This window comes from Fukomys damarensis, unplaced genomic scaffold, assembly GCF_012274545.1.
Source record: "Fukomys damarensis isolate Sample0158 unplaced genomic scaffold, DMR_v1.0_HiC HiC_scaffold_23, whole genome shotgun sequence".
NCBI classification, from domain to species: domain Eukaryota; kingdom Metazoa; phylum Chordata; class Mammalia; order Rodentia; family Bathyergidae; genus Fukomys; species Fukomys damarensis.
This window is the reverse complement of record NW_022900935.1, coordinates 14,152,240-14,167,170: the sequence shown is the minus strand read 5'-3', so window position 1 is coordinate 14,167,170 and position 14,931 is coordinate 14,152,240. Positions and strand designations below refer to the sequence as shown.

The following is a 14,931-nucleotide window of genomic DNA, read 5'->3' as shown; positions in this document are numbered from 1 at the left end:
TTGGCCCTTAAGTGGTAGACATTTCTTCATATAGAGTTACAGCATGTTTTATGGGGCATGGCCCTGACCCATTACTCCTTCAGCCTGAGTAGGATCATCTCCTGCCCTCCAGCTTAGAATGTGACTAGGGACTAACATACCTTCTTATGCTCTTGACTTTATATATAGTAGGTGCTCAATAAATCAAGATAGATGGATAAGTGGATGAGTAGAAAAAATGAGAAACAGTAAAGAATAGGAAAGCTTTCATCAGCAGCATAGTGCACACTGATACACAGTATGGGTAAGGTTCTAATAATGGGCATATATCTTTCCTTCATGAATCTGTTTAACTCTGGTCAGACTGTTACTTCATGAGGATAACTTAGCCAACAGTGCGCTTCTGTACTCTGATCTATTGTTTTCATCCTAAGGGTTCCCTTTCTTTTCTACAGATGCATTCTCAGATTCCAGAAATCTGGAGCTATGGAAAAAGTGTAGGACTTGGAGTAGAAACCTGGGGTTCAAATTGCTGCTTTGTTAATGCCTACAGTGGTACACTGGTTCATGAACTTTATTCTTTCCATGATTCTGGTCACAAACCAAATTGAACAAGAATCAAATCAAATTTCCCCAGAAGGTCAACATTGAACCTAACCATTGAATTTCATTTCATTTTCCTCCATTTGGTTTGCAATCAGAACTGTGGAAAGAACAGAGTTCATGAACTAAGGTACCACTGTAGTTCAAACTCTAGACCAGCATTTAAAGGCCGCATAGCCTTTGAGTTAGTTGCCTCATCTCCTTGAACTTTGTTTTCATTCTAAGGTATGACTGAAAAGCACAGTTATGTTTACATTTTAAAAAATTATTACAGTAAAAGACAGTCTGCCATTAAATTCCCCCTCAAACTTCAAACACACCTTTCCATTCATGGTTCCTGCCACTTTCTGAAGCAGTTCTGGAAGCCCTCTTTCATGAGTGTCTTTAGTGGCGCTGTTGTAGCTGCCTTGGTGTCCTAAACCGATTCACAGAGCTTATCTTTCATGGTCACTTTGGTTTTGGGGAAGAGCCAGAAGTCTCAAGGTGCCAGATGTGGTGAATAAGGCGGATGAGGACATGCTGTCATGTTTTCATGAGCCCGCCTGCCCACTGGATGGACCTTGGAAGCAGCACTCACTGTGTTTTTTTATCACACCTTATAAAAGACACTCACGAAAGAGGACTTCCAGAACTGCTTCAGAAAGCAGTAAGGATGGTGGGATAAATGTGTTTGAAGCAAAGGGAACAGTCTTAGAGCAAGTAATGTCAATGGGTCTTTTACTGTAAAAAAAAAATCTAAACATTTACCATATATTTGAACAGACTTCATATAACCTAAGAGAATAATACAAAGTTGTAGGGAAGATTCCTATTTCCCAATAATGTAAAACACTCAGTAAATATTGGCATCCTCTCTCACCCCACACTTTCTCACTGTTACAATGCTACAGACCAATCACAGCCTTACTTAAAATGCAAACCCATGAGATGCTCATATTAGATGAGAGTAAGTTATTCTAGGCCAGTGTTTTTTCATCAAGGATGAATTTTTCCATCAGGGAATAAATGATAACCTCTGGAAATGTTTTTTTGTCATCACGACTGATTTGTGGGATGGGTGATACTGGCATTCAGTGGGTAAAGAACAGAGATACTGCTTAAGCATCCTGCCATGCCCATGACTGTTTCACCCAAAAACACTGGGCTAAAATATCAATAGACGAGATTAATAACCCTATATTTGAGTAATGATGCATAGGAGAGATCAACTTCACCATGACTCCTTGGCAGAATCCATTTTTTCTGGAGGAATGCGTGCGTGTGCATGAGCACCATGTGTGCGTGCCTGGGCACGTGCTTCCAAGGAAATGTGGTGGGAAAGAATCTAGGGAAAAGGACCCTAGACACTAGAAGAGGGCCATTACCTGTAGCATCCTTTGTGGGACACTTTCCTTTGGCTCCCAACACTCAGGCCAGATTGAGCCCTGTATCCTCTGTGATATTTTCTCTGAGTACCTAAGGACCCAATTTCCCCTTCCTGACCCCTCCAGATTCAGCAGCTGATCTGCTGTAACTTAAACTGTATATCCCAGGAGGCTCTGCCTTCCCATTTCACACATGCACCACATATATTAAGACCCAAGCAATTAGGATTCACAACTTTTTATGGTGCTTTACAAAATGGTGAAGGAAAGAAAAGCAAGCATGAACATTCTTGCTGTCCTGGCACATCTCTGGTGAAATCTGTTTTGAAACTTCTTTTGAAAGTGGCTGTTAATGGACTGATAATTGGTTTTCTGGCTTCCTTATGAAGTGTGAAGTGCTCTGCTAGCCTGTCAACAAAGCATCAAGTACTGTGCAAACCACCCTCAGAATTATTTGTATCTTCCTTTCTATTGTAGCTCTTGTGGTGGAGGAATGACTGGGTAGGGTTGTATGGGAATGGCTCTCTCTCTCTCTCTCTCTCTCTCTCTCTCTCTCTCTGAAGGAACAGGCTTAAACAGGCAGAGATTTTAGATGGTAAAGAATATCAGGACCTGACCAACGTTCTCTCTGCAGGACAGCAAGGCTGAGCAGATTTCCGAGGCAGAGACCGAGTCGTTCTGAATCCAACACTTCGTGTCTGGCACAGGGTAGACACTCAGTGGATATTGCTGAATGGATGAAAAGCAGTTCTATTTCCAACTGATTTTGAGCAGTACAGGCAGAGATTTTAGATGGTAAAGAATATCAGGACCTGACCAACGTTCTCTCTGCAGGACAGCAAGGCTGAGCAGATTTCCGAGGCAGAGACCGAGTCGTTCTGAATCCAACACTTCGTGTCTGGCACAGGGTAGACACTCAGTGGATATTGCTGAATGGATGAAAAGCAGTTCTATTTCCAACTGATTTTGAGCAGTGGTCCCTGGAGATGTGAATTAACCAAGGAGGATGAGAGAGTGAGGGGGAAGAAGCTGGCTTCATCCTTGCTTTCAAAATGCTTTTCACTATGAGGTACATAATCATCCTGAAAACCTAGATGGAAAAAGACTGTTTATTGAGCCTCTACCACTGTGAGGTCAGCTCAAAAAGGCAATCGAATGATTCTGAAGTCTCTGCTTCCTACAGAAGATGTTTGGGCACATGAAGGAATACTGTATTCGTGTGGTCTCGGCAGGGCAATTCCCTCGTAAGAAGCTGTTCTGAAGAAAAAATGTTTCAAGAGAAGAAAAACGTACTGCTTTGTATTTCTTTGGACAGTTATTCAAAATTTTGAGCCATCAAAGTAATTTTCCCAATCCCTTTCTAACTCTTAAGAAAAAAACAGCAGCATTGTTTGCTAAATATTGCATTAATATTTATTGTGACATGTGTGGTAAACTTTAGCACATTCAGGCTGACTTTTGCAAGGTGCTTTTGCATGTTCATTTATGAACACTCTATAATACACAGAGACAATCTTCCTATTTTATATTTTTATAGACTTTTAGCGATGTTGTCCCTTTTCTATGGATCTCACGCTGTGATGCAGTTGGTCTAAAGTCAGGATCAGAACCATCCCTGAGTCAAAGAATGACCTGCTCTGTAATGATCTACGTTATGGAGTAATTTTCAGACCTTTCTTATCATTATCTCTATGCTAGAAATTAGATTGTGAGCTCTCTGATAGCGAAGCCCAGGACCTTTGAAAGCATCAGCTTAGGGGCTGGGTACTCATCAGAAAGCAGACAGATGCCAGTCCCTCACATTCATGAGGTACAAATGTAATCTTGCTATGTGGTACAGAGGCATGAGGACAGTTGATTCTCCCTGGCCTCCTCCACTGAAGCCTGCATCCTTGAGATTCAAGTTGTGTTCTATTATACCCGAAGATCCAGACACAAGTGAGTGATGGAAGTGCCTGGGGATGCCACCCTCCTCTATCCCACAATTGTCCAGAAGAAGAAATGCCATACCAAGTCCCCAGAGCACCTGCTTCACAGTTCTTATCAACAAGCCCCAGGCCCCTCATTCTTGTAGGGAAACCACCGAGGGCACTGATCCATACTTGCAGGGACAGCTCGGTTCTCTTTTCTTGTCAACTATTGGCAAGTAATGTCCAGCTTGCTGGAGGCTATCTGCACTGCTCCCGGAAACCAAGGGCCTGCTGAGCAGCACTTCAAGGTCTTCTGCACTTGGTGACAGTTTTAGAAAATGTTCTAAAACTACTCCTAAGAGCCAGAGAGTCAGGTAAATTCACACAAGTGATAGCCCCAGATACCATATTTCTTGCTCCTTACATCTCAGTTCGTGGGGACAGGAAACTTTGTCCTGGCCCTTCCAGCTTCAGTCCCACCAGCTTTCCATTCTGGACATTCGTCCGTTTTCTGTTTTTCCTGTCTTCTTTTATCTAGATGAAGTTCAGAAATTTACATGGGGCTCCACACATCTCCTTTTCTCCTCAGGCCTTGTCTTGAGCCAGCATTTACACAGTCCTGCTCTGTTCACTCCTGCCTGGGCTTGGTGTGTACCGTGGCCAGACACTTTGTTCTTGCTATCTGAGGGGGTCCCTGACAACCCTCCCCGTTCCTCCTCTCCTGAGACACTCGACATGCTAAGCGCTAACACTGATGAACATCATTTTCTCACCACACAGAGGAGCAGAGGTGGGCAGATACCGTGCAATTTGACTTTTTTTCTGTCAGTAAGGCTGATTTTGTTCAATATGAATTTAAGGGTGATTTGATCTTTAAACCTCTGAATACTTTTACACAAACTTACAAGTCTTCAAAAATGCCAAAGTAGTAGGATTTTTTCCATTTCAATAGTATAATCACTGTAGTACGCCCTGACTCACCAGCTCAAAGGTCCCAAACTCTCATTATCACAGAGATGCCAACAGTCTCCCAGACTATTCCTGCCTTGGCCCCATGGGCCTAGCATTTTCTGGTATGCAGGATGCAGAGACCTTGCATAACCCACCAAAGTGGGTGAAGGAGCGGAGGGTCGGCACATTTCCTGAGAGGAGCACATTGAAAGAGCTGGAGGAGGTGGAGTGGTGAGGGTTGAAAGACAAAGTGACAGCCAAGAGAAGCCGAAACCTTGGACTTCTCCATGGAGACCACACCTCCCCTGCTATCCACATCCCCTCACACTTACAAGACTTCCAGTACAATTGACGTCGCAAAGTATGACCAGCCTGTCCAAGAGGAAGGAGGAAGAAGGGCTCCACCACGGGACCAAATCCAAGCCCTACCCCAAAGATCAACCATCCCAAGATAGCTGGAGTCCTCACCACTCCTAGATCCAACGAGACAGCAACTGTCGGAAATGCATGTACTGCAAAGTGTGGTGTCCCACAGCACCAGCAGGCCAGTATGGACCACCTTACAGACATGCAGGTCCTTGGAGCCCCCGTTGACTCTACAGTGTCAGTGGTGGTAATGAGGGTGAGGAGGAAGTGTCTGGGTCTAAGCCTTGTGGGCCATACCCAAGGGTCTACTTTGCTTTTAAGGGTCACCATGGAAGGTATGAGGTCTGAAGAGGTCCCCAAAGGTCAAGGGCAATCATTCTCATTGTTATAATCTACATTATTGCTAGAAACAAGGGCCCAGCCAGCAACATCCCGAGAAACAGAAGAAACCAACCAGAGTGGAGCTGTTGGCACACCCTGAAAGGTGCTCGAGGATGAGGCCCCTGGATTGACTAGGACATGACCCCTGCCTCTTGGTAAAGACACTGTGGTGCTACCTCCCGCTCACTTACACACACAGCCTGGCTTCTTAGCTGACCACTGGTTATTCTTTTGGCACGTGATTGCCTTCTGCCCCACCAGCTCAAAGGCAGGTTGGCACTCAAACTTGAGCGTGTCACCATGGTGAAAGCGAGAACCTTCCCTCCGGCCATAGGCAGGGATGCCAGGATCGCCACAGCTGCCCTGCTCGATCTCTGAAAGACAGGAAGATGAGAAAACAGAGACAACAGGTGACTTAATACCTTTTGGAGCTGTAGGTCCGCCATGCATGCTCTGCTACCAACCCCCATCCCCACCCCTTCCCATGAGTCAGCTCTCCGAGGTGCACAAATAGATATTTAATGTGCTGATAGGAGGTGAGATTCATGTTTGAACACAGTGTTGGTGGACAAAAGGTCCTTCAGCTGACACGTGACTGTGACTCTGGTCCACAAGCAGTATTCTAGATACTTGCCTATTTTTATTTAAAATGGATCTTTATTCTTAACGGATTACCAGTTTCAGGGGCTGATAAATCCCAGTCTCTGGAGACTTCTTGACTAAACTGGACCCTGCATCTGATCACTACTGTCCCTGGGCCCCTGGATGGAGTATAAGTGCAGGCCATTCCAGAGCAGCAAAGGCAGGCTCAGGTGAAGAGGCAGCTGGCACTGTCACAAACCAGAGACTTGGTGGTGATCAATACTGGCTGCTTTCTCTTACAGAAGCACTGTGGAAGGCTTTTTAAAATTGAGTTTGAGACAGTAACAGGTAAAATGAAACAAATAACTTGTTTAGAGCATTTTTAAGCTCACTTGAGACAACAGTGGGGAGTCAGCCATGCAGAGGGCCGCAGAGACAGCTCAGAGTATGATGGGCATCTCATGGGAGTCAGGCAGGACCCAGGTGCTTCTGGAAGGGGTCTGCCCCGGCCACCCTGACTTCCACCTGTATTGTGGAACTCTGAGTCAGGGAGGAGGGCTTCCTACAGGAAAGACAGGAACCAGGGGTGGCTCAGTGGTAGAGCACTTGCCTAGCATTCATAAGGCCCTGGTTTTAATCCCTACTGCTAAAAAAATAAAAATAAAATAAATTTAACAGGGAAAGATAGAAAGTCATGAAGAAGGTGCCCATTGGTGAGGTGAGACTGAAAGAGTATTGAGATTAGTGAAAGAGGTGCTCTGTCTTTCCTGCAGATATGTTTATGGGCTGTCAGAAGCCATGGTCCCAGAAATTGTTGTATTTGGCCCTGGCACAGGTGATTCTGGGAAACCTCTTTTGCCACACTGGGGGATTTCTGTATTTCTGTGGACTAATTGGGCAGCTGATGGCTGTGCCATCTAGAGAGAGGCTCTTGACTGTCATATTTATTTTACCTTGAAGACCAGAACCTCCAGTTCTCTGCTGAGGGTGGGGTTCAGGATGACAGTGTGTGTGTGTGTGTGTGTGTGTGTTTGTGGGTGTGTGTGTGATCTCAAGTAAAGTCAGCTCCTCTGAATCTCAAGTAAAGTGAGCTCCTCCACCTCTGATCTCCTGTATCCCTTTGGCCTCCCCATCTACACACACACCTGCCGACGCCATATCTGAGGCTGCTTTTGCAACTGGCCTTGTGCTCGCTCAGGGGCAGGGTAGGGGAGGCGCTCCAGGAACAGTGGTGCCTTGGGTCCAGGTCCCGGAGCCCCAAGCAACTAAAGGGAAGGAAGAGGGGGCCCTATGCCAAATTGGCCGGAGGAAGTCAGCAGCAGGGCCCTCCTTCTTCCAGCTGTCCTCATACGTGGGGCCTGGGATTGCCTGGGATGCAAGCGCCAGTACTGCAGGCATTTGAGGCCTGGTAGAAGTTTCCCAGTATCTAAGGGAGAGCTGAGGACAGATTTAAAGTTTCTGGTGCAGTCCCACTATATCGTAGAAGGCATGCATGTGCCGAATGTGTGTCTGTCCCCACCTCAGCAGCTAGTCTGAGGCTCTGATGGGGTGAACAGAGCAAGCATCCTCAGGGGGAAGAAGGACTCTGCCAGCCTCCCATTGTGTATGCACAACCCTGCCCGCACCCACCTAATTTCTCCTGCCACAGTGTAATTGCAAGCCTTTGATGAGTACCTACTCCATGCGAGGCATCTGAAATCTGGATATGGTCTCTGTCACCAAGGAGTGAACAGACTGGAAAACAGGCACTTAGGACATGAGTGACTTGTGCTATGGAAGCACACAGGAGAAGCATCTAACTCAAACAGGGAGTGAGCATGCAAAATTTTAGGAACACCAAGGACTCAGTAATCAAGGCAACTCAATCTTAATGCAATATAGCCTTTTTCCCCTAAGAAAATTACAATGCATGCATCTAAATCTAGCCCGCACTGAAGCAAAATACCAGTAGGTGAACTGAAGTCTGGCTCTGATCTTGCACTTTGATGTCTTAGCCTTACCACCTACCCGAGTTTTTTTTTTTTTTTATCATGAATTATTTTGCAGTAATCTTGATTTTTAAAAGCACTGCCCTAAAACATTATCTGTCTTAATTACTGATTTTTTGGCCCCACCATTAAAATTTTGTGACCGAGGTGAATGCCTCGCTCACCCCTCCGGAGTCCCAGCCCTGGGTCAGGGAGGGGAGGTGATGTCTGAGTTGAGGCCTGAGGCTGTGGAGGAGCCAGCAAAGTGAGAGATGAGCAGGTGAGAAGGCGGAGGAAGGGCTGTCCAGGGGAAGGCCACTCCGAGTCCCGGAACTAAGACTGCTTGCAGGGTTGCAGTCTATTAGCACCAATAACGACCTTGTACTTACGATGAGAACTGACTTCTAGTTGTATCATTAGTAGCTGTAGCACGACTGCCAGCAAACACTGTGAGCACCTGACACACTGACTCACTGTACCTCGACAAGCAGCCTCGAGAGCTAGGTACTGTTTACCCCACTTTAAAGGCACGAAAATGGAGGCACAGAAACATCGGGTAGCTAGGAAGTAGTGGATTCGAGATACAAACCTGGGCTGCGTGCCTAACCATGCTCCTAATTGTTGTGCTGCACTGCTCTCTGCAAGTCCAAGCCCTTCTACAAGGTGATGAGAAATGAGGCTAGAAAAGTTAGAAACGGCACCAGTGGGCGAGGCCAACCAGGAAAGGGCCTTGCAACCTGCTAAGGAAATTGAACTTTACATGGTAGAAAATGGGGAATCGATGAACGACTCCATTGTGTTAAGCATTTGATATTTTGTGTGTGAGAACGATCACTCTGACCACTGCCTGGAGAACAGTCTGGGGGCAGCCAGCCTGAGGTGGGGAAAGCGTTCATTCACTCGACAAGCATGTGAGTGCCCACTGAGTGTGAGCCACTGTGCTGAGGGCACAGCAGAGACGCAGGAAGGTGCAAGCTGTGTCTCGGTCTAGAGCCGAACAGAACCTGCATTCTAGTGCAAGGCTCATGACGGTCTAGGAGATGTTTTAATGGCATCCTGCACGGCACACAGACGTAGGGGATGGGATGAGGCAGAAAGACTCGGGAAGGGTGAAGGAGGAAGATGTCACAGGCCACATCATCAGTGAGAAGACAGGAGGAGCAGAGGGGAGGGCTCCACCAGACCTCCAGGATTTCGGCACAGGGAATGCCTTCACGGAGGTGAGGATGCAGGAGGAGGTGCACATCTGGGGATGTAGGCCAGTGTGAAGGCCCTGGGGTCAATCCCCACTACTGCAAAACATGAAAATAAGTAAAAAAAAAAATGACAACAACAACAACAACACCAAATAACAAACCAGAAAAAGAATGCAGACGGGGGGTGGGGAGAGGAAAGACAGCAGGTAGGCTGAGAGCTGGGAAGTTCCTTCCAGGAAGGCAGAGAGGGCTGGTGGCTGGCCTCTTCCCTTGACACCACCTGTCTTGGCTGGAGCCTTCCTGCCAAGGGCTCCCTGGGCTCCAGGGCCCTGCCTGAAAGGCCCTTGACCTTGGACCTCCTGGTCAGGTGCCAACCAAGTCAGATGTCAGAATTGAAAAGTACAAATAGATAAATGGAATTTAGAATTAGAGAACGATCACACATGCAATTTCTGTTATCTGGTTTAATATAATTCCACTTTATAAGTCTTTCTCTCCTCCCCCCCCCCTCTCTGCTTCTGCCTGCCAAAAGCAATCAGAGAAGCCTATGAGGACTGCTTCTGAGGCCCCACAGAATTCCACCCTGATCAGGCTCCCCACAGCTGCTTTTCCCTTTTTTGGCTGTTTTGGCCTTTATCATCAGTGATTCTCCTCCTGGTCTTCTCCCCAGCTTTTTCAATTTCTAACTAAATTGGAGCCTTGTTTTATGACAATGTGTACAGGGAATTCAGTGTACCATGTGTGGCCATAAATTCCCCAGATACCTGATGTGCTCCAGGAAGGGACAGGTGGCTTGGAGGGAGATGGCAATCCTACTTGGCTACTGTTTGCTGCCTTTCTAGACAGAAAGCGTCATGTTTTCTTGGTCTCCTCAGCCTGAGGTAACGCTTCCTTTCCTCCCTCCCATACAGTCGCCTTTTCACTGTAACAGACTTTAGCTTAAACCATCACCTCCTCCCAGATGTTCTCCCTGCCCACACATCTGGAATGGTGCCCATTTTCCTTTTTTGGCCTCTCATCCTTTTCCTTCATAGCACTGATCAATTCTTGTATTTATTAGTTTATTATTTCAGTAAGTATTTTCCTGGTATTGTCCTAGTCATGGAGGCTATGGCAGAAAAAAGGGGCAAACATCTTTCCTTTTGGCACTTACCATCTCACTGGGTAAGGGTCAAACTGATTCCTCCCTCCCAGCTGCCCACCAGGAGAGCTTCCTTGTCTCTTGTGTGCCCTCACTCCCTCGAGGAAAGCCCTATACAAGCAGGCATCAGTTATATACTGTAGATCACTGTGTACCCAGCACTTTGCCCAGAACGCAGAGAATATTCTGTTTAATGCATGAGTTCACCTAATATTGATTGCCTGGAAACTGCGCCAAATGCCATGCTAAGCACTAAAGATACTGATCTGCTTGACCCACAGCCCTTGAACTAAGAGAGCCCACAGTCAGGTGGATATAGGCATAATTCCAACGCAAATGATGAGGGGAACGGAGAAGGCATAGACCTGACCACACTATGTGGAGGTAGCAGAGAAGGCGGCTCCAGCCTCAGGCCTGGAATGCTGGACCAAAATCCTGGGATGCAACCCAGACTCTACCTTGCCTTTTCCTCCTCCTGAAGGCCCCTGCACCCCCTGCTCTCCGTCTTTTCTCTCACTGCCTAAGTTCAGCCCTCAGTTTCCCATCGGGATGCTGGGAGGTGCCCCTGCCTCTCCTCTCTATTCTATATTGCACTCCCCAGAGAAGTGCAAAATCCCTCAGAAGGAGAAATCTGATCATATCGACCCCTGCTCAATGGTTCTCTCATGGCTTACTGGAATGCGCAGGTTAAAACTCTAATAACTCAGGATGGTGGGACCCTTCCCCCATCTCATCTTTGGCTCTCAGGGTCCTTGAAATTTGTATAATACAAAAAGAAGAGACCTGGGGCTGGGGGTTTAGCTCAGTGGCACCGTGTCTGCCTTGCAAGTGTGAGGTTTGATCCCCAGTACTGCAAAGCAAACAAAAAAAACAAACGAAACAAAATCTGAGGGACCCATAGGGTAGCAAAATAGTGCAATGGTGATGAGCCAGACCTCTGAGGTCACAAAGTCCTGAATCTAAGTCCTGGCCCTGATACTAAGTCACCTAGACCCACGGCACCTTAATTATGCTTTGAGCTTTACGTCTGTCATCCGCAAAATAGAAACAGTAACAATGGCACCACCTTTTCAGGGTTGTTGTGAGGATCAAATGGGTTTATGTGTGTAAGACAACTGTCAAAATATCCAGCATATGGCAGGTAACTGGGGGCATTTTTTGTTACTATCGTCACCGTTGTTTGCAGAGTCCCACTGGCTCTCCTGAGGCTTGAACTGGGCACCTGCTGCACACTCTTCCCAAAGCAAACACCCCCACTTGCCTACCAGGCAAAAAAATCATCTTTCATGTCAGAGCGAGCGCATCCCAAGCTGGGGGCTCCCTGGGACTGCTGAGACAGACCCAGGAGCACTGTCTCTCTGACTCCTGCCCCCCTGGTTGTTTCTGCTCTAGCAGTGGTGCTGTAATGTGGGATATGCATTTCTCATTGACAAACGGTAGCTTTCTCAAGGCTCCAAATGGAGTTTCTGAAACGTCTGTATCCCAGCTTCTGGCAGATTGCAGGGTATGAGGCAGGCACCCAGCAAGTGTCAGAGGGAAGAGGAGGAGAAGGTAAAGAAAAGGATGTAGGATGGACAATGGGTCCACAGTGTCTGAAGAAGGGTCAGAAGTTCACTGTGGCCGGAAGTTCAAGTAGAAGGCATCAAGAGCTGCTCTGAGGAGGGCCATGAAGGGTGGACAGAATGAGCGGCCACTCGGTAAGCTTTAACCTGTAGGGTGTCAGAGCTTCTGCCTTCTTTCTGTTCTTTGTATCTACAGAGCTAAGCCCAGTGCTTTATGCGTACTAAGCATACCAGATCCACTGTTCAATCAGCACAATCTCCTAGCGAGTGACCAGGACATCTTTAATGCACCAAGATGACACTCTGGGCACAGCCGGATCTCCTGATGCCCTTAAAACCACGTCCTACTCCACTTTTCTACTCCTGATGATGGGAAAGGTACCAGGAGGTGAAAGACTGTGTATCTAGATGTGTAACTCTGGGGTGTACATGAGTCTCTGCATACGACTGCCACGAATGGAAGGGAGGCGTGGAGAGATGCCATGGACAGACGATGGATGGATAGAGGGGTGGTGTTCTCCACTCCCCATGTCCTTCCTCCATAATATTGTCACAAGTCTGTCACTGGCTGGAGGAGGCTGAGAAACAGTGGTAAATAGGGACATAAGGATTTAGGTTGCCTCCAGGCTGTCTGCATCAGCCTCACACCGGATCTTATCATTTCTAAAAGCCCAAGAATTTAGAGCATATCTCACTAACAAGATACACTCTGCTCTATTTCAGGGCTGTAGTATCTGCTGCCATTCGCTGGCCCAGCCTGTAGGGGCCAGAACAAACTGGACCACTGGAGCCTCTGAGAGGGGACAGCTACTGCTCCTACCTGACTAAACGTTATTCCTGCTGCCCAGAAAACCCTCATGGGTGTCAGGGAAACCCAGTGGGTGTCTTAGAAACACATCTGGTGTCATTCCCAGCCCGAGCTGGAACATTTGAGCCTCCCAGCTTATTGGAAGTAGGAAAAAGTAGAATTGTGCTGAACATAGCCGAGGAGAGACCGCCGCGGCCACGCGCTTGACATCTGGCAAGAAGAGAGGCAACATCCAAAAGGGAGTGGAGTCCGTGGTGCTGATCTGCTGCCCTTGGCTTCCTTTCAAGCCTGGCTCCAACTCGATTTCTTTCAGGAGACTCACTTGTGCCCACTGCCAAAATTTTGTGCTAGACAAGGGGATGTGGACACAGCCTGTGGACAGCAAGTATTGATTCTCTTCTCCCTGCTTGCTCTCACAATTTATTCCTCTGGAGATCTTAGCCTCAACCCTCCCACATATGGGCTTTCAGAGTGAACCTGTCCCTTTTCTTGGGGATGTCTGACCAGTGTCTCCTATTCATCCTTCGAGCAAGTGTCCTGATAGTGACTGCACTGAAAAGAAAAGGTTGGGCCAAGAGAGGATGTCATTTCTAACACGAGTGCCTGGGCTGCTGAGCACTCTGCGTGTTATCTGCATGGGCCGGATTCCAGGCTCCAGTCAGGAAGCCAGGAGACTTCCAGATTGATGCGAAAACTTGTTAGCAAGTTGTGTGTAATTTTATAATGTTTCTGGTAAGTGCTAATTGCCTGTTCCTTAAATATTTCTTGTTTCGCTGGGAAGCAAAGCAATTGCAACTATGAATGCGTTTCCCACAGCTGGCTGCCCCCATGGAGGGAGACTCTAGGCTCAGAGTGCTTAGATATTGACAGATCCAGAGTCTCCTCCCCCAGACAGATCTGGGATTGTGACAAGCAGAACTTGAAAAATTTCTGGGAAGCAAATGCCCCAGTTTTCCCACAGGGGCTGAAGCTTTTAATGAAGTGGGAGGGGAGACGCTGCAGAGCCTCCTGCCTGTCCTGAGATAGCATCTCTTTGCCTGAATTGGGGTAGAGGGAATATTGATGATGCTGGGCCTAGGTACACCAGGGAGGGGTGGAGGTGAGAGGTCCCTGCCCTCATGTCATTCTGCAGGACATCTGCATCTCAGTGACCCTCCTATTCCTGGGCCAAGATGTCTGTCAGGTATGGAAGTCCACAGGGTCTGGGGAAAACAGAGCAGCCAGCAGGAGTTAGAAACAATGGTGAAGCTCTGGGCAGTGGCAAAGATCAGAAGAGCTGCAGGCCTGGGGTGGCATGGGAAGGGAGAAGTTTTCAGCCTAGCATTTCCTAAATGCCAGGTCCACTGTTGGGAGCTTTGGTACACTGAGTCCTCAGGAGACACCGCCAAGAAGACCACTGAGGCTCATCAGTGAGGAGGAACTGGCCCAGAGCTCCATGGAAGAGCCAGATTGTGAGTTGGGTTTGTTCCACTGGGATAGTAGGGATGGAATCTCGGTAACTCAACATGGGGAGGTGGGAAAGTGGGCCAAAAGGAACCGAGGGTGCCACCTGATTGTGCCTGTGTGGAGTCACTGCAGTTCAAGCCTGCAAAGCTTTTTCGAACACATACTCTGGTCAGGAAGGGGCCCGGCTCAATAGGACTAGAGAGATTAACAAATTGTGGTCTCTGCTTTGAGTGGAATCCTAGGAGCCAGAATGTGGCTTGGAATTATTATACTGGTGTATGTGGGGCAGCATGTGAGAGACTGGTACCTCACCATACAGTCAGTGAGACATTGCCATTAAAGTCTGTCTGTCTGTCTGTATTTATTTATTTTAAAGTAGCACTGTGCTACGTGAGCATTCTGAGAAGCTCACTATGAGCCATGTGGTGGGTGGGTGGGGGCTGCGCTGTCTGTCAGAACAGTAGAAGGGTGGTGAGGGAGAGGCTCCCACTACAGACCGAGTGTGGAATGCTGCTGAGGAAGAACTGACAGGATATGGGAGCTGAGGAAGGAAGCGGTGAGGAAGGAGGAGATGAGGCCTGGCAGTGCAGTGGACAGCTGTGCTGTTCCTCAAGAATGGGACACAGCTAAAGTGAAGGGGCCAGAGGGGTGGGGTGGAGCAATAAACATAGCTTT

At 47.6% G+C, this 14,931-nt stretch overlaps 1 protein-coding gene across 1 annotated transcript in view; it reads right to left on the bottom strand.

Annotated features, from left to right (window-relative positions):
• The window catches only part of Csmd2 (CUB and Sushi multiple domains 2), a 553,879-nt gene that overhangs the window by 230,641 nt on the left and 308,307 nt on the right, over positions 1-14,931 (bottom strand). Inside the window, 1 exon segment of the mRNA XM_033767260.1 lies at positions 5,746-5,928. Coding sequence (XP_033623151.1) covers positions 5,746-5,928 — 183 coding nt within the window.